Source organism: Papio anubis, chromosome 11 (genome assembly GCF_008728515.1).
Source record: "Papio anubis isolate 15944 chromosome 11, Panubis1.0, whole genome shotgun sequence".
In the NCBI taxonomy this organism is placed as follows: Eukaryota; Metazoa; Chordata; class Mammalia; order Primates; family Cercopithecidae; genus Papio; species Papio anubis.
The window spans coordinates 15,975,103-15,989,280 of NC_044986.1; the positions used below are offsets into that span (position 1 = coordinate 15,975,103).

At 44.1% G+C, this 14,178-nt stretch overlaps 1 protein-coding gene and 1 long non-coding RNA gene across 4 annotated transcripts in view; one reads left to right on the plus strand and one right to left on the minus strand.

The window, feature by feature from the left end:
* Positions 1-14,178, minus strand: part of SLC18A2 (solute carrier family 18 member A2) — a 39,363-nt gene that overhangs the window by 2,336 nt on the left and 22,849 nt on the right. For 2 of the 3 annotated variants that reach the window (XM_031652040.1, XM_031652041.1), the window contains 5 exons: positions 10,168-10,246; positions 9,944-9,995; positions 9,232-9,295; positions 6,915-7,034; positions 6,641-6,774 (listed from right to left, as the gene is read on the minus strand). In XM_031652040.1, coding sequence (XP_031507900.1) covers positions 6,641-6,774; positions 6,915-7,034; positions 9,232-9,295; positions 9,944-9,995; positions 10,168-10,246 — 449 coding nt within the window. Of the gene's footprint in view, positions 1-6,519; positions 6,775-6,914; positions 7,035-9,231; positions 9,296-9,943; positions 9,996-10,167; positions 10,247-14,178 lie in introns of those variants that run through there. The other variant, XM_031652042.1, reaches the window with a different exon arrangement.
* LOC116269413 lies at positions 996-6,771 on the plus strand. The gene is made up of 3 exons (XR_004176888.1): positions 996-3,801; positions 4,519-4,848; positions 6,661-6,771. It is a non-coding gene; the product is annotated as an uncharacterized LOC116269413 (long non-coding RNA).

Below are 14,178 nucleotides of genomic sequence, written 5' to 3' on the forward strand. Positions count from 1 at the left end.
TTTTAACCTACTGTTTTTAAGGATTATTAATTTGAAAGCTATGTAGTATTACTTGCTATTAACCAGTCATTTGGAGCAATCGCCAGACGCCTGACCTAAAAGACCTGTAGTTCTACACTCTAAAAATTCCAGGCAATTGGAGACAGCAGAAGTGGTCCCTGCAGTATTTTCATTATATCTGTCAGGGGCCATAAGTCCACTGTGGGAACTTATACTCTATGAAGCAAGGGATAGGCAGGTTAGGTTTGTTATACTTAGAATCTTGGAATCGGGGAATGGGGATCCTGGAGGTCACCCAGTCCAACTTCTGTTTACAGACATCATTGTGGCAACACACCTTGAAAAGATTTGCTCTCTCCTTAATGAAAGAAGCCCTCACGTGTGAGAAATGTACCTAAGTCTGGACTACAACCCGTTTCCATTGTTTGCATTCATGAATCTGGTTCTGATATCTTTTTCTTTTTTTTCTTTTTTTGTTTGAAACGAAGTCTTGCTTCATCACCCAGGCTGGATTGTGGTGTTATGATCTTGGCTCACTGCAACCTCTACCTCCTGGGTTCAAGCAATCCTCCCACCTCAGCCTCCTAAGTAGCTGATATTACAGGTGTGCACCATCACGCCCAGCTACTTTTTTTGTATTTCTAGTAGAGACAGGGTTTCACCATGTTGGCCAGGCTGGTCTTAGACTCCTGACTTCAAGTGATCCCCCTCCTCAGCCTCCCAAAGTGCTGGGACTACAAACATGAGCCACTGTACCCGGCCAGTTCTGATATCTTCACAGGCTGCCCTTACAATCTTTTGTTGTTGTTTTGAGACAGAGTCTCACTCATGCCATAGTGCACTGGTGCAATCTCAGCTCACTGCTGCTTCCCGGGCTCAAGCCATCTTTCCACCTCAGACTCCTGAGTAGCTGTGACTACATGCATATGCCACCAAGCCTGGCTAATATTCAATTTTTTTTTTTTTTTTTTTTTGGTAGGGATGAGATCTCACTGTATTGCCCAGGTTGCTCAAACTCCTGGGCTCAAGTGATCTTCCTGCCTCAACTTCCCAAAGTGGTAGGATTACAGGTGCAAGTGACCATGCCTGGCCCCCAATCTTTTAAGACCATATTATCATGGCCCGTTAGATTTTTTCTCAGGCAAAACATGCTAGAGCTATTCTTTTTTCACACATGTGATTTCCAGACCACCTCTCCCCAATCCTAGCTGTCCTCTAGCTTAAATATATGATTTTTTAAAAATCCTCTTATGAGCATGAAACTCTCATGCCCTCCTTTATTGTTACTGAAAATTTAAAAACTGTGACAAAAACGTGCTGCTCTGCTTTCAAACCAGATTGTCAAATAAGTATTTGCTTATATTTGATAACACAGCTGGCATTTATCATGCCAAGAGCATGCTAAGCATTTTAGAGAAAATGCATCACAATAACCCTCTGGGAGGTGAGAAAACAGGCACGGAGCAGTTAAAGAATTTGACCGAGGGGTGTACAGCTAGGATGGGGCAGACAGGAGTCGCAGCACTCCATGGTAGTTAGACGAGCACAGAGGACAGCAAGGGGGCGTCATGTGCAACTAAAATGAATTATCAGGTATGTCTTGAGTTTCTCTCCATGTGAACTATTCCCCCAATATTTTCTTTTTGCAGTTTGCAAATCTAAATAGATAAAAATGTATCTGATGTTGGCCTATTGCAACCCATCTTGTCTGTTAGCTATTACTCCCAGCTCTTGTCCCCAGATAAGACTCCACTCAGTGCTTAACCCATTTATCATTTCCCAGACATTCTCCAGTGATCTGTGTAACATGTGAAGATAAGGACTTCCTTGACCCTCTAAGTTAGGCTGCCAGCTCAACCTGTCAGCTTCTAACTTTACTGTTTCTTTTTATGCTGCTTACCAAGTGAATTGATACTTGTATTCAATAAAGAGCTCAATTTTTAAAACAATGGCGGCACTAGACTTGGTACACCAGGACCGTTCTCCCCACATAACACAAAGGTTTAACCCCCCTAACAATAGATGTCTCATCACCCCAAGATTAATGATTCTCGAGGAAATGTAGGGGTGGAGAGATGGAGCAGGTTAAAACATGAAATTTGACAATGGTCCTCTCGTGACAATGGTGTCAACAAACTTTGAGAAACACTGCCCTAGTTACATGGCATTATCTAAGACTATAACACTGTCATCTGGCTGACAGCAGCTGACGGAACACCTATGAGGTGTTGCATGTCAGTGCCCTTAAGGTCCTATCCCAGCATCTTAGTTACCTCCCTGCACGGGCGAGAACAGGGACTCCAGGGTCCCGGGTGGAGTGCTCACTTCTGATTCAGTGCCCAGGGAAAGCTATCCTGTAGAGGCGGGAGTTGAGGTAAACTTTGAAAGATGGAAAAGATTTGGACAGCAAGGGAGGTGGCAATGAGTAAAACATGAGTTATTTACCAAGCAGGACACTAAGCAAGCCACCCTGGCCACCACAGACGTCTGCTGAGGAGGCACCGTGAGATACCAGTTGGGACACCCAACTGGAATGCAGGGCATGGGGCCTCGATCCTTGCATGGCCCCCAGGCAGGCAGGTCACCTTATAAAGAATGGTCATCACTACCTTATTCTTAATTGCCTTCCATCTCTTGGCTCATCCACATTAGACCTGAATGTATGAATATGTCATTTTAAGGACCCCGGAACCTAGGACTGGGCACATGATATGAACACAACAAAAAAAACTGCACTGCAGGAAAAGCAGTTCAGTCAGACCAATATATTTGGCATCATGCAGACTTAACTGACCAGCATTTGTCAATTCACCCAAACCATATTTATTAACAGCCTGTTTCAGGTAAAGTTTTCTTCCTTTAAACGTTCTGTAGCCTTTAAAACCTAGCTCGCTGGCTTCCAAACCTCTCTTGAAAGATTTATTGTGCAATAATTGTACTTTAAAAAAAAAAAGTATACACAATTAAATAAGCCAGGTGGCATGTAATGTTTCAAAAGTGCCATGAAGAAAGGCATGAACAGCATCAAGCGGGTCAGTCAGGTGCCCGGGGAACAAGCAGGGTGGCCGCAATGCAGGCAGGTAAATTAAACCTGCTCTCCACACACTGCTGTGGTGAGGAAGGTGTGTTTGACTCGCAACCAAAGAGAAAATCAATAGGAGGGGATTGGCATTTGAATTCAGAGCAAAGCCCACTTACTGAGAGGTGAGCCCCAGCCCCTCCAAATGCCCCTTTCATGAGTTAGGATCTCCTAAGTGGTAAAAACAAACAAACAAACATGGTGGACCAAATGAAAAGTAAAAGTAATACAAATACAAAGCTGGGGTAGTGAACCCATAAAAGCTATTAAAAGATAAGAGTGCCAGTCTTTGAGATTTTGATAGGTACCGGCCTTCTGAGTAGGCAAGTTTTATTCTCTTTAACATAACTAGAAAAGCAATGATGGTTTTGCACCCACTATTTAAATGCCTGCAAAAGGGCAAATTCTATAAACAACTTATAATATGCAGAATGTGGTCTATCTCAGCAGCCTCCGGCTACCCCATCCTTGCCCCACCCATGGCATCCAGAAAACAGAGCTGTTGCTGGAAGGGCTTTATGGAACAACTATCAGAGCCATCCAGGAAAAGAAAGCTGCACTCCTCAAACCACCTAATTTCTTGTCTTGGCAACAATTAGAAACTTCAAGAGTAAAATTAAGAAGCGTGCCTTGTCTTTAAAAATAATTCTTCAACCTGGAAAAAAAAAAATCCACAACACAGCTCTTCTCAACTGGGAACTTTGAGAGTGAAGCGCTACCATGTAACTGTCTTATAACACAATTTTCCTCAAATGGCAATGTTGATATTTCCTGTATGCAGAGGGACTTGAGTAACAGGTTTTTTTCTCCACCTATACTGATAATGCTGATTATAAAAAATGGAAATCCAGTAAACCAAATGGAAGACAAACTCACATGCTCATAAACTAGTTCATGATTCTATCCCTGGTGATCCATTAAAACAGCATTATATCTTACAATATAAAACAGCTTAAGTCCAAACACCTTGTTATAAGGATGCTGTCTAATGGAAGAATGATTTGCTAAGGGTCATATGCCTTCTGGCCCTCACATCCCCCAGCATTTGGCAACTGCTCATCCTGAATGCCAGCACTTGTCTGCTCTGGAGTTTCTCAACTGCATGGTCATTGATTCTTCCTCCTCCCTCACACACTGCTGCCCTGCCTGCATGCCCCCTTATCATTAGGTGCTGTCGGCCGCCACCGCTGGCTTCCTGCTCTGCTTACACAATGAGTAGGCAGCAGCTGCTAGTCACCACTCTCAAATGTCACCATTAGGCCAGTCGAATGGCATCTGACGTGATGCCTTCAATTATGGGCATCATTGATGGGCAGTGAGATGCACGCCTTCTCAAGTTTTTAATGATTTATCTTGCTAGGTGCTTATTAAGGATTGTAACATCTTGCAGTGAAAGTGGCTTTCTGGAAACCTATAATTCTTACTGTTTTGCCTTTCAGGACCGTCTCTTCCACTTCCTTCAGCATTTTTTTAAAAAATGAACTAAAGTATTCGTTTAAATTGGGAAAGAGGAGGGGTATTGAGGCCCGCCTTCTGCTAGTCCTTCTGCGGAACACAGTGGCTGGGCAAGCACCTTCCCTGCTCGTCCTCTGACCTCATTCATTTCCCAAGGCCACAGATAAGCCATCAGGCTGCCGTTCGCAAACGGACATCACAACAGCCACTGATGTTGGCCGGCTTGAAAAGGGGAGCCCATTCATCTGTTTTGGGGTCTGTATAGCAAAAGGAAACTCTCACATCACAGAGGAGGAAAAAGAGAGAAAATGCAGGTATTGCTGGACTGACAGGGGAAGCCAGAGAGTTAGATAAACAGGAAAGATTTGGGTGATATTGGAAATAGGAACACACTTTTTGAGCCACAGGGCCAATCACTCTGTTGGGATTCTTCCATTTAATCCTCACAATCCTATGAGGTAGACGTTATCATTTTTCCATGCAACAGAGAAGGAAACCAAGACTCATAAGCCTCTACATGGTGGGGCCAGTTTGGCTCCCAGGTCCACGCTAGCCCTAACTATCTCCCAGGAGTCTTCAGTCTCCTGGGCTGCAGGAGGATTTGTAGGTGATTTTATATATATATACACACACACACATATACACACATATCTACATTTTTTTTGGTCAAAAACATTGAGCGTAACCTCCATTCAACCTTAAACTGATATCGTGGCAACAGAATGGCAGTTTGCAGTTGTGCTGAGAATTTTCTGACTCCATTTGAGCAAGGTATTGTGCTAGGGTCAGCCAAGCAAAGATGCATCTGGAATTTACACACCCAAGCTGGAAAGCAGGTGTTTTCTAAGACAGGTCTGAGAAAGTGATGTGGCTTTCAGAGCTGGGGAAGCATCTAAGCAAGCGGAAGGAAGGACAAGGGGATGGCTCCTGAGTTATTTCCACAGCACCTTCCATACCTTTTCCATGAGTCAGATGGGCCACGCATTACTCAAAAGTGTCTAGTTAAATCCTATTTAAAATAAAGGGCACAAGGCCAGTGCCCAGTGCTTGATATACTTTAAAATATGTGGAATGAATTAACGAATGTAAAAAAACACCCAAGACAAACACAGGCTGCACATAACCTTATTTTAAGGTTTGTCTTTAAATCTCCTTTTGGGGAAAACCATCAAAGGGCAGTTCAGGAAATGCCAAAGCATTAAGATGCATTCAGTTCCACTGTCAGAAAGACCTTCTGATGTACTTCCAAGAGAACATTACAAACAAACCTCATATCTATTCACAAACACAAAAATGCATGTCCTCTTGTTCACCTCATTAATCCTTAATCCAAGACACTCTCCTTTCCCCTGGACAAGTACCTATCAGCATTTGCTGTTTTAAAAACTGGCAACGCCAGATAAGAAAGATGATCAGAAACACTGAGCTTCTCCTTGCTGGGTAAGGTAAATACCTTAGAAAGTTTAAAATGACTCACGCATTTCAAAATTCAAATTTTGAATCAATTAATTTGAACTTTTTCAAAAGAGGGATGCTTTATACTCTACATCTTGCCTATGGCTGTAATTTTGGTCATAAAAGTTATAAATTAAATGGTTCTGTGTGTTCACATATACCCCAAAGTGCACACACAATGATTTTTCCTTAAAAATCGTAAAATCATCTCCAAAATCCTACATACAGTAAAGACAAGACAGCAACTATTACTGAATGCTGTAAGGGTTATGAGAAAAGCAACAGCACCACAAATGGCTAACCCTGGGCATGAGTACAGGAGGCAGAAAGATTGTGTCCAAGATGTTCAAGAACCATAGAAAATCAAATTGAATGATTCTAGGTTTATGCTTGGTCAACAAAAGAGCAACACTGATGCTCATCTATGTACAAAAATAATTTCATTCTCCCAGTTTATAAACATAAGCTTGAAAGAAGTAACTCTCACAGTAATAACAAAATAAAAGAAGTAACTGCTCTATGTGGTACAAACTAAAAAGGAATTCTCACCATTTTTGTTTGGAGGCTTTAGAATGAAACCACAAGGAAGCTATCAGGAAGGCCATGCTAAAATTACCAAGAAATGCTCACTGCATCCTACATTTTTCTTACCATTTTTTCTTCTTTGGCAGGTGGACTTCGAAGAAAAAAGCAGAGAGGGGCAAAAAGAATATCAATGATCCCAATAATTGTCATGAGCCATGGAAATCCAATTGCCTTTGCAATAGCACCACCAGCAGAAGGACCTTTCAGAAAACAGAGAATTAGATAAAGTTCTTTCCAAATGTCTTGTAGACTGAAAGATGCAAAGATTTAAATAATTTTAGTAGACATTATCCGTTGTGTATTGAGGGAAAAGGTTGTTATGAAAAGTCAATGTCCTTACCTATAGCATACCCCATACAAAATGCCACATCTGCAATGGCATACACACTCCCATAGACGGACACGTGCCGCAGGTCGACGAGGTAGCCCATGATGGGCATCATTGATGAATCCACCATTCCTGAGGACAGTCAGGGAACACAGTGTATAGCAAACAGATGTAAACCCAAAATGGGCTGAATATCAGAAACTGTGCCTTAAACTCACAACCCTGCCAGCTCTTCCCCTTCTGTCATCGCCACCTGCAAGTCTTGGGGTGATACTAAGCTTTGAGTAGAAAGAACAAAGGAAGCCTTTTCTGACCCCCCAGAGGAGGTCAGGTTCCCCTCGCACACAGATGTTCTCTCACAGCGTCATCTCAATTGTCATTCATTCTTCAATTCTTTGCTAAATGCCCAACTCTTCTGTTGGTTTTGTTCACCCATATCCCCAGCACTTGTACATATTAGGAAGCAGTAAGCACCATTTCAATGAAAGAAATTTTCCTCATCTGCCTGCCACTGACACATGTGGAGGGGAGGGCACCAACCTCTGAGTCCCTGCCAGTGTGTTCACAGACACTGGCTCACAGCAGCCAATCATGAGCATCCCCATTTTACAGATGAGGAAACCAATATTCAGACAGGTGAGGCTTGACCACACTCACTGATCCCGGGGAGTGTGAGCCAGGAACTCTGAACACATACCCTCTTTACGCTACCTGCTCCCCACTACTCAAGAGATGAGATTCTAATGCTGGTCGTGATTGTTGCTGGGGTATATGTCTGTGTGTATGTGTGTGTGTGTGTGTGTATTTATGTGTATGTATGTATATGTATATATGTATGTATGTATGTGTTTGCATGTCTATGTGTATGTGTTTATGTGTATATATGTATCTGTGTATGTATGTGTATGTGTGTATTGTGTATGTACTTGTATTTGTGTATGTGTGTCTGTGTGTATGTGTATGTATGCGTGTAGGTGTGCGTGTATGTGTATGTGGGTGGGTGTATGTGTATCTGTGTGTGTGTGTATGTATGCATGCATATGTGTGCATGTATATTTGTGTGTATGTGTATGTTTATGTGGGGTTGTATGTATGTGTGTATGACTGTGTCAGTGTGTGTGTGTATGTTGTATGAGTGTGTTGTATGTGTATGTGTGTGTATGTGTGTTTTAGCTTCTTTCAGTTCACACACATACACATACATACACTCATGTCTTCCCCTGAACACACACACATACACACATACACCCCCACATAAACACACATACACACATATAACTTCTGATCAGTGCCAGATGATCTCTCAGACTCCTTGGACTTCTGGGGCGTTCTGGTCCCCACTATTATTCTCCACCTTAGAAACACCCACAGTCTAAGTATGTGGCCCAGGTGTGACCGGCAGGAGGTGGGTCAGGCATGCAGGTGTGCTTAGTGGCGAGGGACAAGTGAACCAGAAAACAGCAAAGCAGGAAAGCACCAAAAGACGCAGGCCAAGGGCCCATTCTGCCAGGCCTGCAGAATGGCAAGGGGAGCTGCCAAAGGACTGGGCACCCTCCCCAAAAAGATGGGCCATCCAGACAGTGGAGGACAAGGGGAGGCAAGGCAGAGGACAGGCAAACAGTCACCTGAGAAGGACCTAGAGTACCATACTGGGTTCTACCCCAGCCTCGGCAGCCTTCTACCATCTGTCCTCAGTGAAAGCTGTGCTGTGCCACTGTACCACTCAAAGGTTACGTTCCTGCCTCTACAGGAGTGGACTGAGCACTTACTTTTATCATGATCAATTGGTATATTATAAATAAGAGATAAAGGTATACCATTCACTCAAAATAGTGACAAGGTTTTTCCTAACATATTATCGTTCTTAACATTACAAAAGCCCATCTCCTTGCCTATGGAAATTCCTGCAGCACAGGTGGTCATCAACACATTAGTCTGCTACTTGTCTGTACTAAAACCTCTTCAAATTATATATATGAAGCCTTTGCCCCCAGTCTCATGAGAAGACCTGCTCATAGGGAGGAGTCCACACAAATGAGCTCTGTGCAAGGGATTCACTTGTATGCCCAGCCCCAGCAGTGGAGCATCAGTTTCCTTCTGTAATATCAGCTTTTAAAAAATACTGGTTTTCAGGAAATAAATGACCAGTGCATAGAAGCAGATGTCTTTACAAGGAGAATCAACAGGCTGTAATTTAGCTAAGCTGCCTGCAGCCTCCTTCCAAGATTCTAGAAATTTAGGTTGAGGAACTACAGTCTACCAGAGGAAGAAGAACCCTTCCCAGTGGAAAAGCGGTTTTCAATGTAGGCACAAGGTTCATGTGACTTACCAATTGCAAAACCAACTCCAAAGTTCGGAGCTATGAGTCCATAAATGTTTTTCGCAAATGGAATCTGTAAGAGAAAATAAATGTTACGCTAAAACAACAAGAGTTGCAACTCTAAATCATCTCAGAAAGTCCTGAACTTGTTTTTTCTCTGGGCATGGTACGCCTGTTCCCTTCTAAAGAAGAGAGGAGGAAGAGGGGTGGGGTTTGTGAAGAATCGGACCCTCCAAATCTTTAAAAGTCAAAGCTTGAGACAAGTTTTATGGCCACCATGAAAAACTTGTCACCGGTATATGTGAATGATCAGCCTACTCCACCCCTCAAGTTTTGACAAGAACAAGTAGGCCTCATGAGGGACGGATATTAGCTATTGGTGGAAGAGATTTTATTCTAGAAAAACATCTTTTTTTGCTATTGTTTCAGGTTGGTTGTCCTGAAGTGTTTAAGACACTGTCAAGCTGAAGATGATGCAGGGGAAAGTTAAACATAAAATGTAAAATAAAACATTTTAAATAATTTCTGACATAAAATGAAAATACACTCCTTGGAAAGTCTTGTCCAAACATTTTTAAGATGATAAAAAATTAGAATAAAATGAAAGCTGTAATAAAATATCAACAAACTCAAACATAAAATGTTTCTTGGTGATTCCTGCCTAAAGCCCAAGTTTTATTCACGGATTGTTCCCACTTGTCGAATGCCACGTTTTACTCACACATAAAATGCTGACTCCCACAATTATCATTCCTAGAAGAGCACAAAGCCACCTATCAAAAGAAAAAGCACCATCAAGAAATGATCATTTGATTTTTTTCCAGTCCAAATTTTCAGTGGAAATCAAAACAATTACTTGTAACAGCGAAGGCAGAAACAACTTAGAATTTTTGGAAAGAACTACATTATTATAACAGAATGAGTGTTGTTTTCATATCATCTTACCTCCCCATTTTGTGTGCAAGTATCCCAAAAATATTGGTTCCAATGAGATAAGAGATACTAGCTGGCAAGAAAGCAACGCCTGTAAATTTATGAAAAGGAGAGCTTATCAGTGCTGATATCAGTCATATGTTAGAAAAACTAATAACTGTAGACACCACAATGTTGATTAGAGCAGATGAAATGAAGCTCCGGGGCCCACACCCCAGCAGCTAATATCCGGTGCCTGCCGGATCCAGTCTCGACCCACGTGGCTTCTCCTCCACACAAAGCTGCTGAGACACTCCAGAAATGAAAGTCCTTTCTCTATCAACTCCTTCATCTTGCCTCCATCTCTGGCTGGTGGTGGGCTTCACACGTGGGCCGATATGAACAGCTCCTGCCTGGGAGCTCAGCACCTGCAACCTTATGTGTGATTTCATCCGACAGAAGTAAGACGCAGTTATTGAAAGAATTAGGGAACCATGAGATAAGCAAAAAGAAAAAAGTTAAAATTACCCCAAACCCCATCCATTACTCAGCTAATCACCACAGTCATTTTCCCCTGTAAGTTTATTTACATATACAAACATATTTATGTGTGTTTTGATTTTTTTTTAAAAAAAAGGGATTATACTCTATCCTGCTTGTTTCACTTAGCTTTACAAACATTTTTCTATGTCAGAAACATAAATGTCTACCTGGTCATTTTTTGTGGTTAAGTCAGACTTTTTTTTTTTTTTTTTTTTTTTTTGAGACAGAGTCTCGCTCTGTCGCTCAGGCTGGAGTGTAGTGGCACAATCTTGGCAACCTCTGCCTCCCAGGTTCAAGTGACTCTCCTGCCTCAGCCTCCCGAGTAGCTGGGATGACAGGTATGCACCACCATGCCTGGTTAATTTTTGTATTTTTAGTAGAGACTGAGTTTCAACATGTTGGCCAGGCTGGCCTCAAACTCCTGACCTCAGGTGATCCGCCAGCCTCAGCCTCCCAAAGTGCTGGGATTACAGGCATGAGCCTCCACACCTGGCCTCCTATCCAAGTTTTAATGCTCTCCCCATAGAGGGCACCTGCATCCCCCAGGTTCTGATGTGCCCAGGGTGATTTCCTGCTGGTGGTGGCAGCAGTGGCCTTGAACATGTCCTCCGCATTGAACAGAAAGTTCTAGCCATATCAGACCCAGCTTGGCTACCAGGAGAATTGTCCACATCAGCTCTGTCTGATCCTCATCCATTATTAGAACCACAGGACAATCTCTTTATAAGAGACTGCTTTTCAAACTCCTAGTGATTTTAGTATTTTTTCCTTGAAATCAGATCTACTAGACTTGATTCCAAGCCTTGCTCACACATAGTAAAACTTACTTTGTTCTCAGTCAGAGGACTGCATAAGTGAGACATGCAGGTAGATATCAGACGACGGAGTGCCTGCTACACCCAAAATGCATGGGGCCTGGAGGTCCTTCTCATCCCAGCAGCTGGCCACACACTCACGGGCAAGTATGATCTTGTCTCTTTAGGATAAAGCATGACTGTCTACCATCAAACCCAGAAACAGGCTGAGTCTTCCAACACAGCAGGGACTTCCAAATAAACGGCTCCATGAGCTAAATCCAAAACCAGATCATTCTAGACATGGGGGTTCTGGGAAACACTAATAAAGAGCAATCTCATTTCATTTTCCAGGGAATTATTTCTGTCATGTTTAGCAATATATGGTGGTCAAATAATTGTTCAGTGTAATCTGATTGAGCAAACATTTACTGACAGCCATGTGCCCAGCACAGCACTGGCCTGCAGCAAAGACAATGACAACGTGATTCTCGTCCTGACGCAAGTGTTTTGAAGGAAAGAAGCAGATGACGTTTAAACTATGACCTGGCCAAGTGAGGCACATAACAAAAACACAGGTGCCATGCTCTGGGGACCTGGAACTGCATCTGGCCAAGCTCCGCAGAGCAGATGGTATTTAAACCTGGCCTCAAAAGCTGTGTCGTAGTACTTCCTACCAGCTCTAGAGACTGTTAGTCTGGATAGTAAGATATCATGACAACCTTTGTCTCATGATAAGAATCCCTGAGGGCCAGGTAAGTATAAATGAATAAAACAAGCAAATTGCAAGCAAAAATAACAGTGCAGATACCATGATAAAGAGTCACTGACATTCAGCCTCAGTGTCAGAGAAAGAAAATGAAAAATGGAGGGAAGAGAGGTCTGTGGCGACCCAGACGGCCCAGACTCCATCTAGAAGGCAGACGCCACTCTCTGTGGCCATTCACTCCCTTGAGGGACTACAGTTCCAGTATTGGAAGATCCTGTTGGTTTTTTAAGATGGAGTCTCAATGGAGGCTGAATGTCAGTGGCTCTGTTGCCTAGGCTGGAGTGCAATGGCACGATCTTGGTTCACTGCGACCTCCGCTTCTTGGGCTCAAGTGATCCACCTGCCTCAGCCTCCCCAAAGTGCTAGGATTACAGGCATGATCCACGCACCCAGCCTGAGCAAGAATTCTTTCTAGGGCTTCTCCCGACTCAGTGAGAAAAGTGTTGGCTGGGACTGGCCTGCAACAGTGCCCTGGGCCATGGCAGGAACCCTCCCTTCTGCGGGGCAATGCTCTTCGCGTATCTCTGCTCACACCAGAAAGTTCACCGAAGGGAGAGCTTCTACCACCCCTTGTGATTTTGGTACAACCTGGCTTCAGTCACAGCCTTGGCCAGCCAGTGAGGGAGAGGCTCTGGTCATCACGAAGCCTGCGGGGAACTGAGCTGGCCATCCAGCCCCGGAAGCGAAGGTGAAAATGAGTCCTTGGGTTTCCTCCAAGCTCCAGATGACCCCTTCCTGAATGAAGGCCAAGGGCTCGGCCTAGAACCAGAATAGGGGCAATGGTCTTCCCTGTCCTATGGCAGGCTTAGGAGGATCCTGAGTCCTCGCATCCCACAGCCACCGAAGGCTGGCATTCCCTCTTGTCTTCTGGTACAGGCCTGTTTCCTACCCTCCATCCCACTTCGCATCCCCACAGCTCACTAAAGACAAAGGGGCTGGAAGAACCAGAAGACAAGAGTGTGGCTCCATCCTTGTCTGAGGCCTGTGCCCAGGGCCTCAGCTTCCCTCTGGGGGCTTGTAGGCCTCACCCCGAACTCTAAGTCCCTAAGTCTCAAGGTGTCCGGAGAGGCCATCTGACCTAGAACTCAGGTATAGAGAAAACACCATGAAATTATTCTTTCTCCACCCACTCAAGCCCAGGGCTTCCCCTCAAGCGGCAGATGAGGAACTGGGGGGGCAGGCTGGCAAGGCAGCCACATGGAAGATGGGTGGGCTGCCATCTTTACCGCCCCTAAAAAATGTGGCCAAAAACAATGCCTTCGGCAAGAGTAATCCTGCGTCACCCGTGCAGCTAATAAGATTGTTTGCCCTGACTTCAAATATCATAGTTTTTCTCCAGAAACAGTGAGGGAAAGCATAAAGGCAGAACAGCCTCCCTTTCACCCTGGACTGGAGTGGGCTCACAGAAGATTCCTGAACACCAGAGGCTGGGCTGCAGGGGCAGCTCCACGCCCTCAGCACTGGGTCCTCTGCACTGCGTCGCTCACAGTAGCCCATCCCCAGGCTCAGGGAGCCATGAGATGGAAGCTACAGAGACCTAGGGAAGATGGAGTATTTCCCTCCTGCTGGTGCTGACACAGGAGGCAGGTAGAGAAACCCGATTCTCTTGAAGACAGACATGTCTATCTCTGGGGCCAATGAAAGGAGGAACCTCGGTGGTGGAAATGTGCAGCAAGCTGGTTGAGTGGATGTCTGGCACCGGTGATAAGCCCCATACAGCAATCTGATGAGATCCAGGCAGCCTGCACTCTGCTATCTGCCCCTGATGGCCCACAGCTTCTGGCTGACTTTAAAGATTTTATAAAGAAAGCCTCAGGCTTTGTCTGAAGAGGATGAGCACAAAACATCTTAAGTGTCCTGCACATGGCCAGGACACATTCAAAGAGGATGAGAATTCAGCTAGGTGACTGAGAGACCCAGTTCACGCCTGTAATCCCC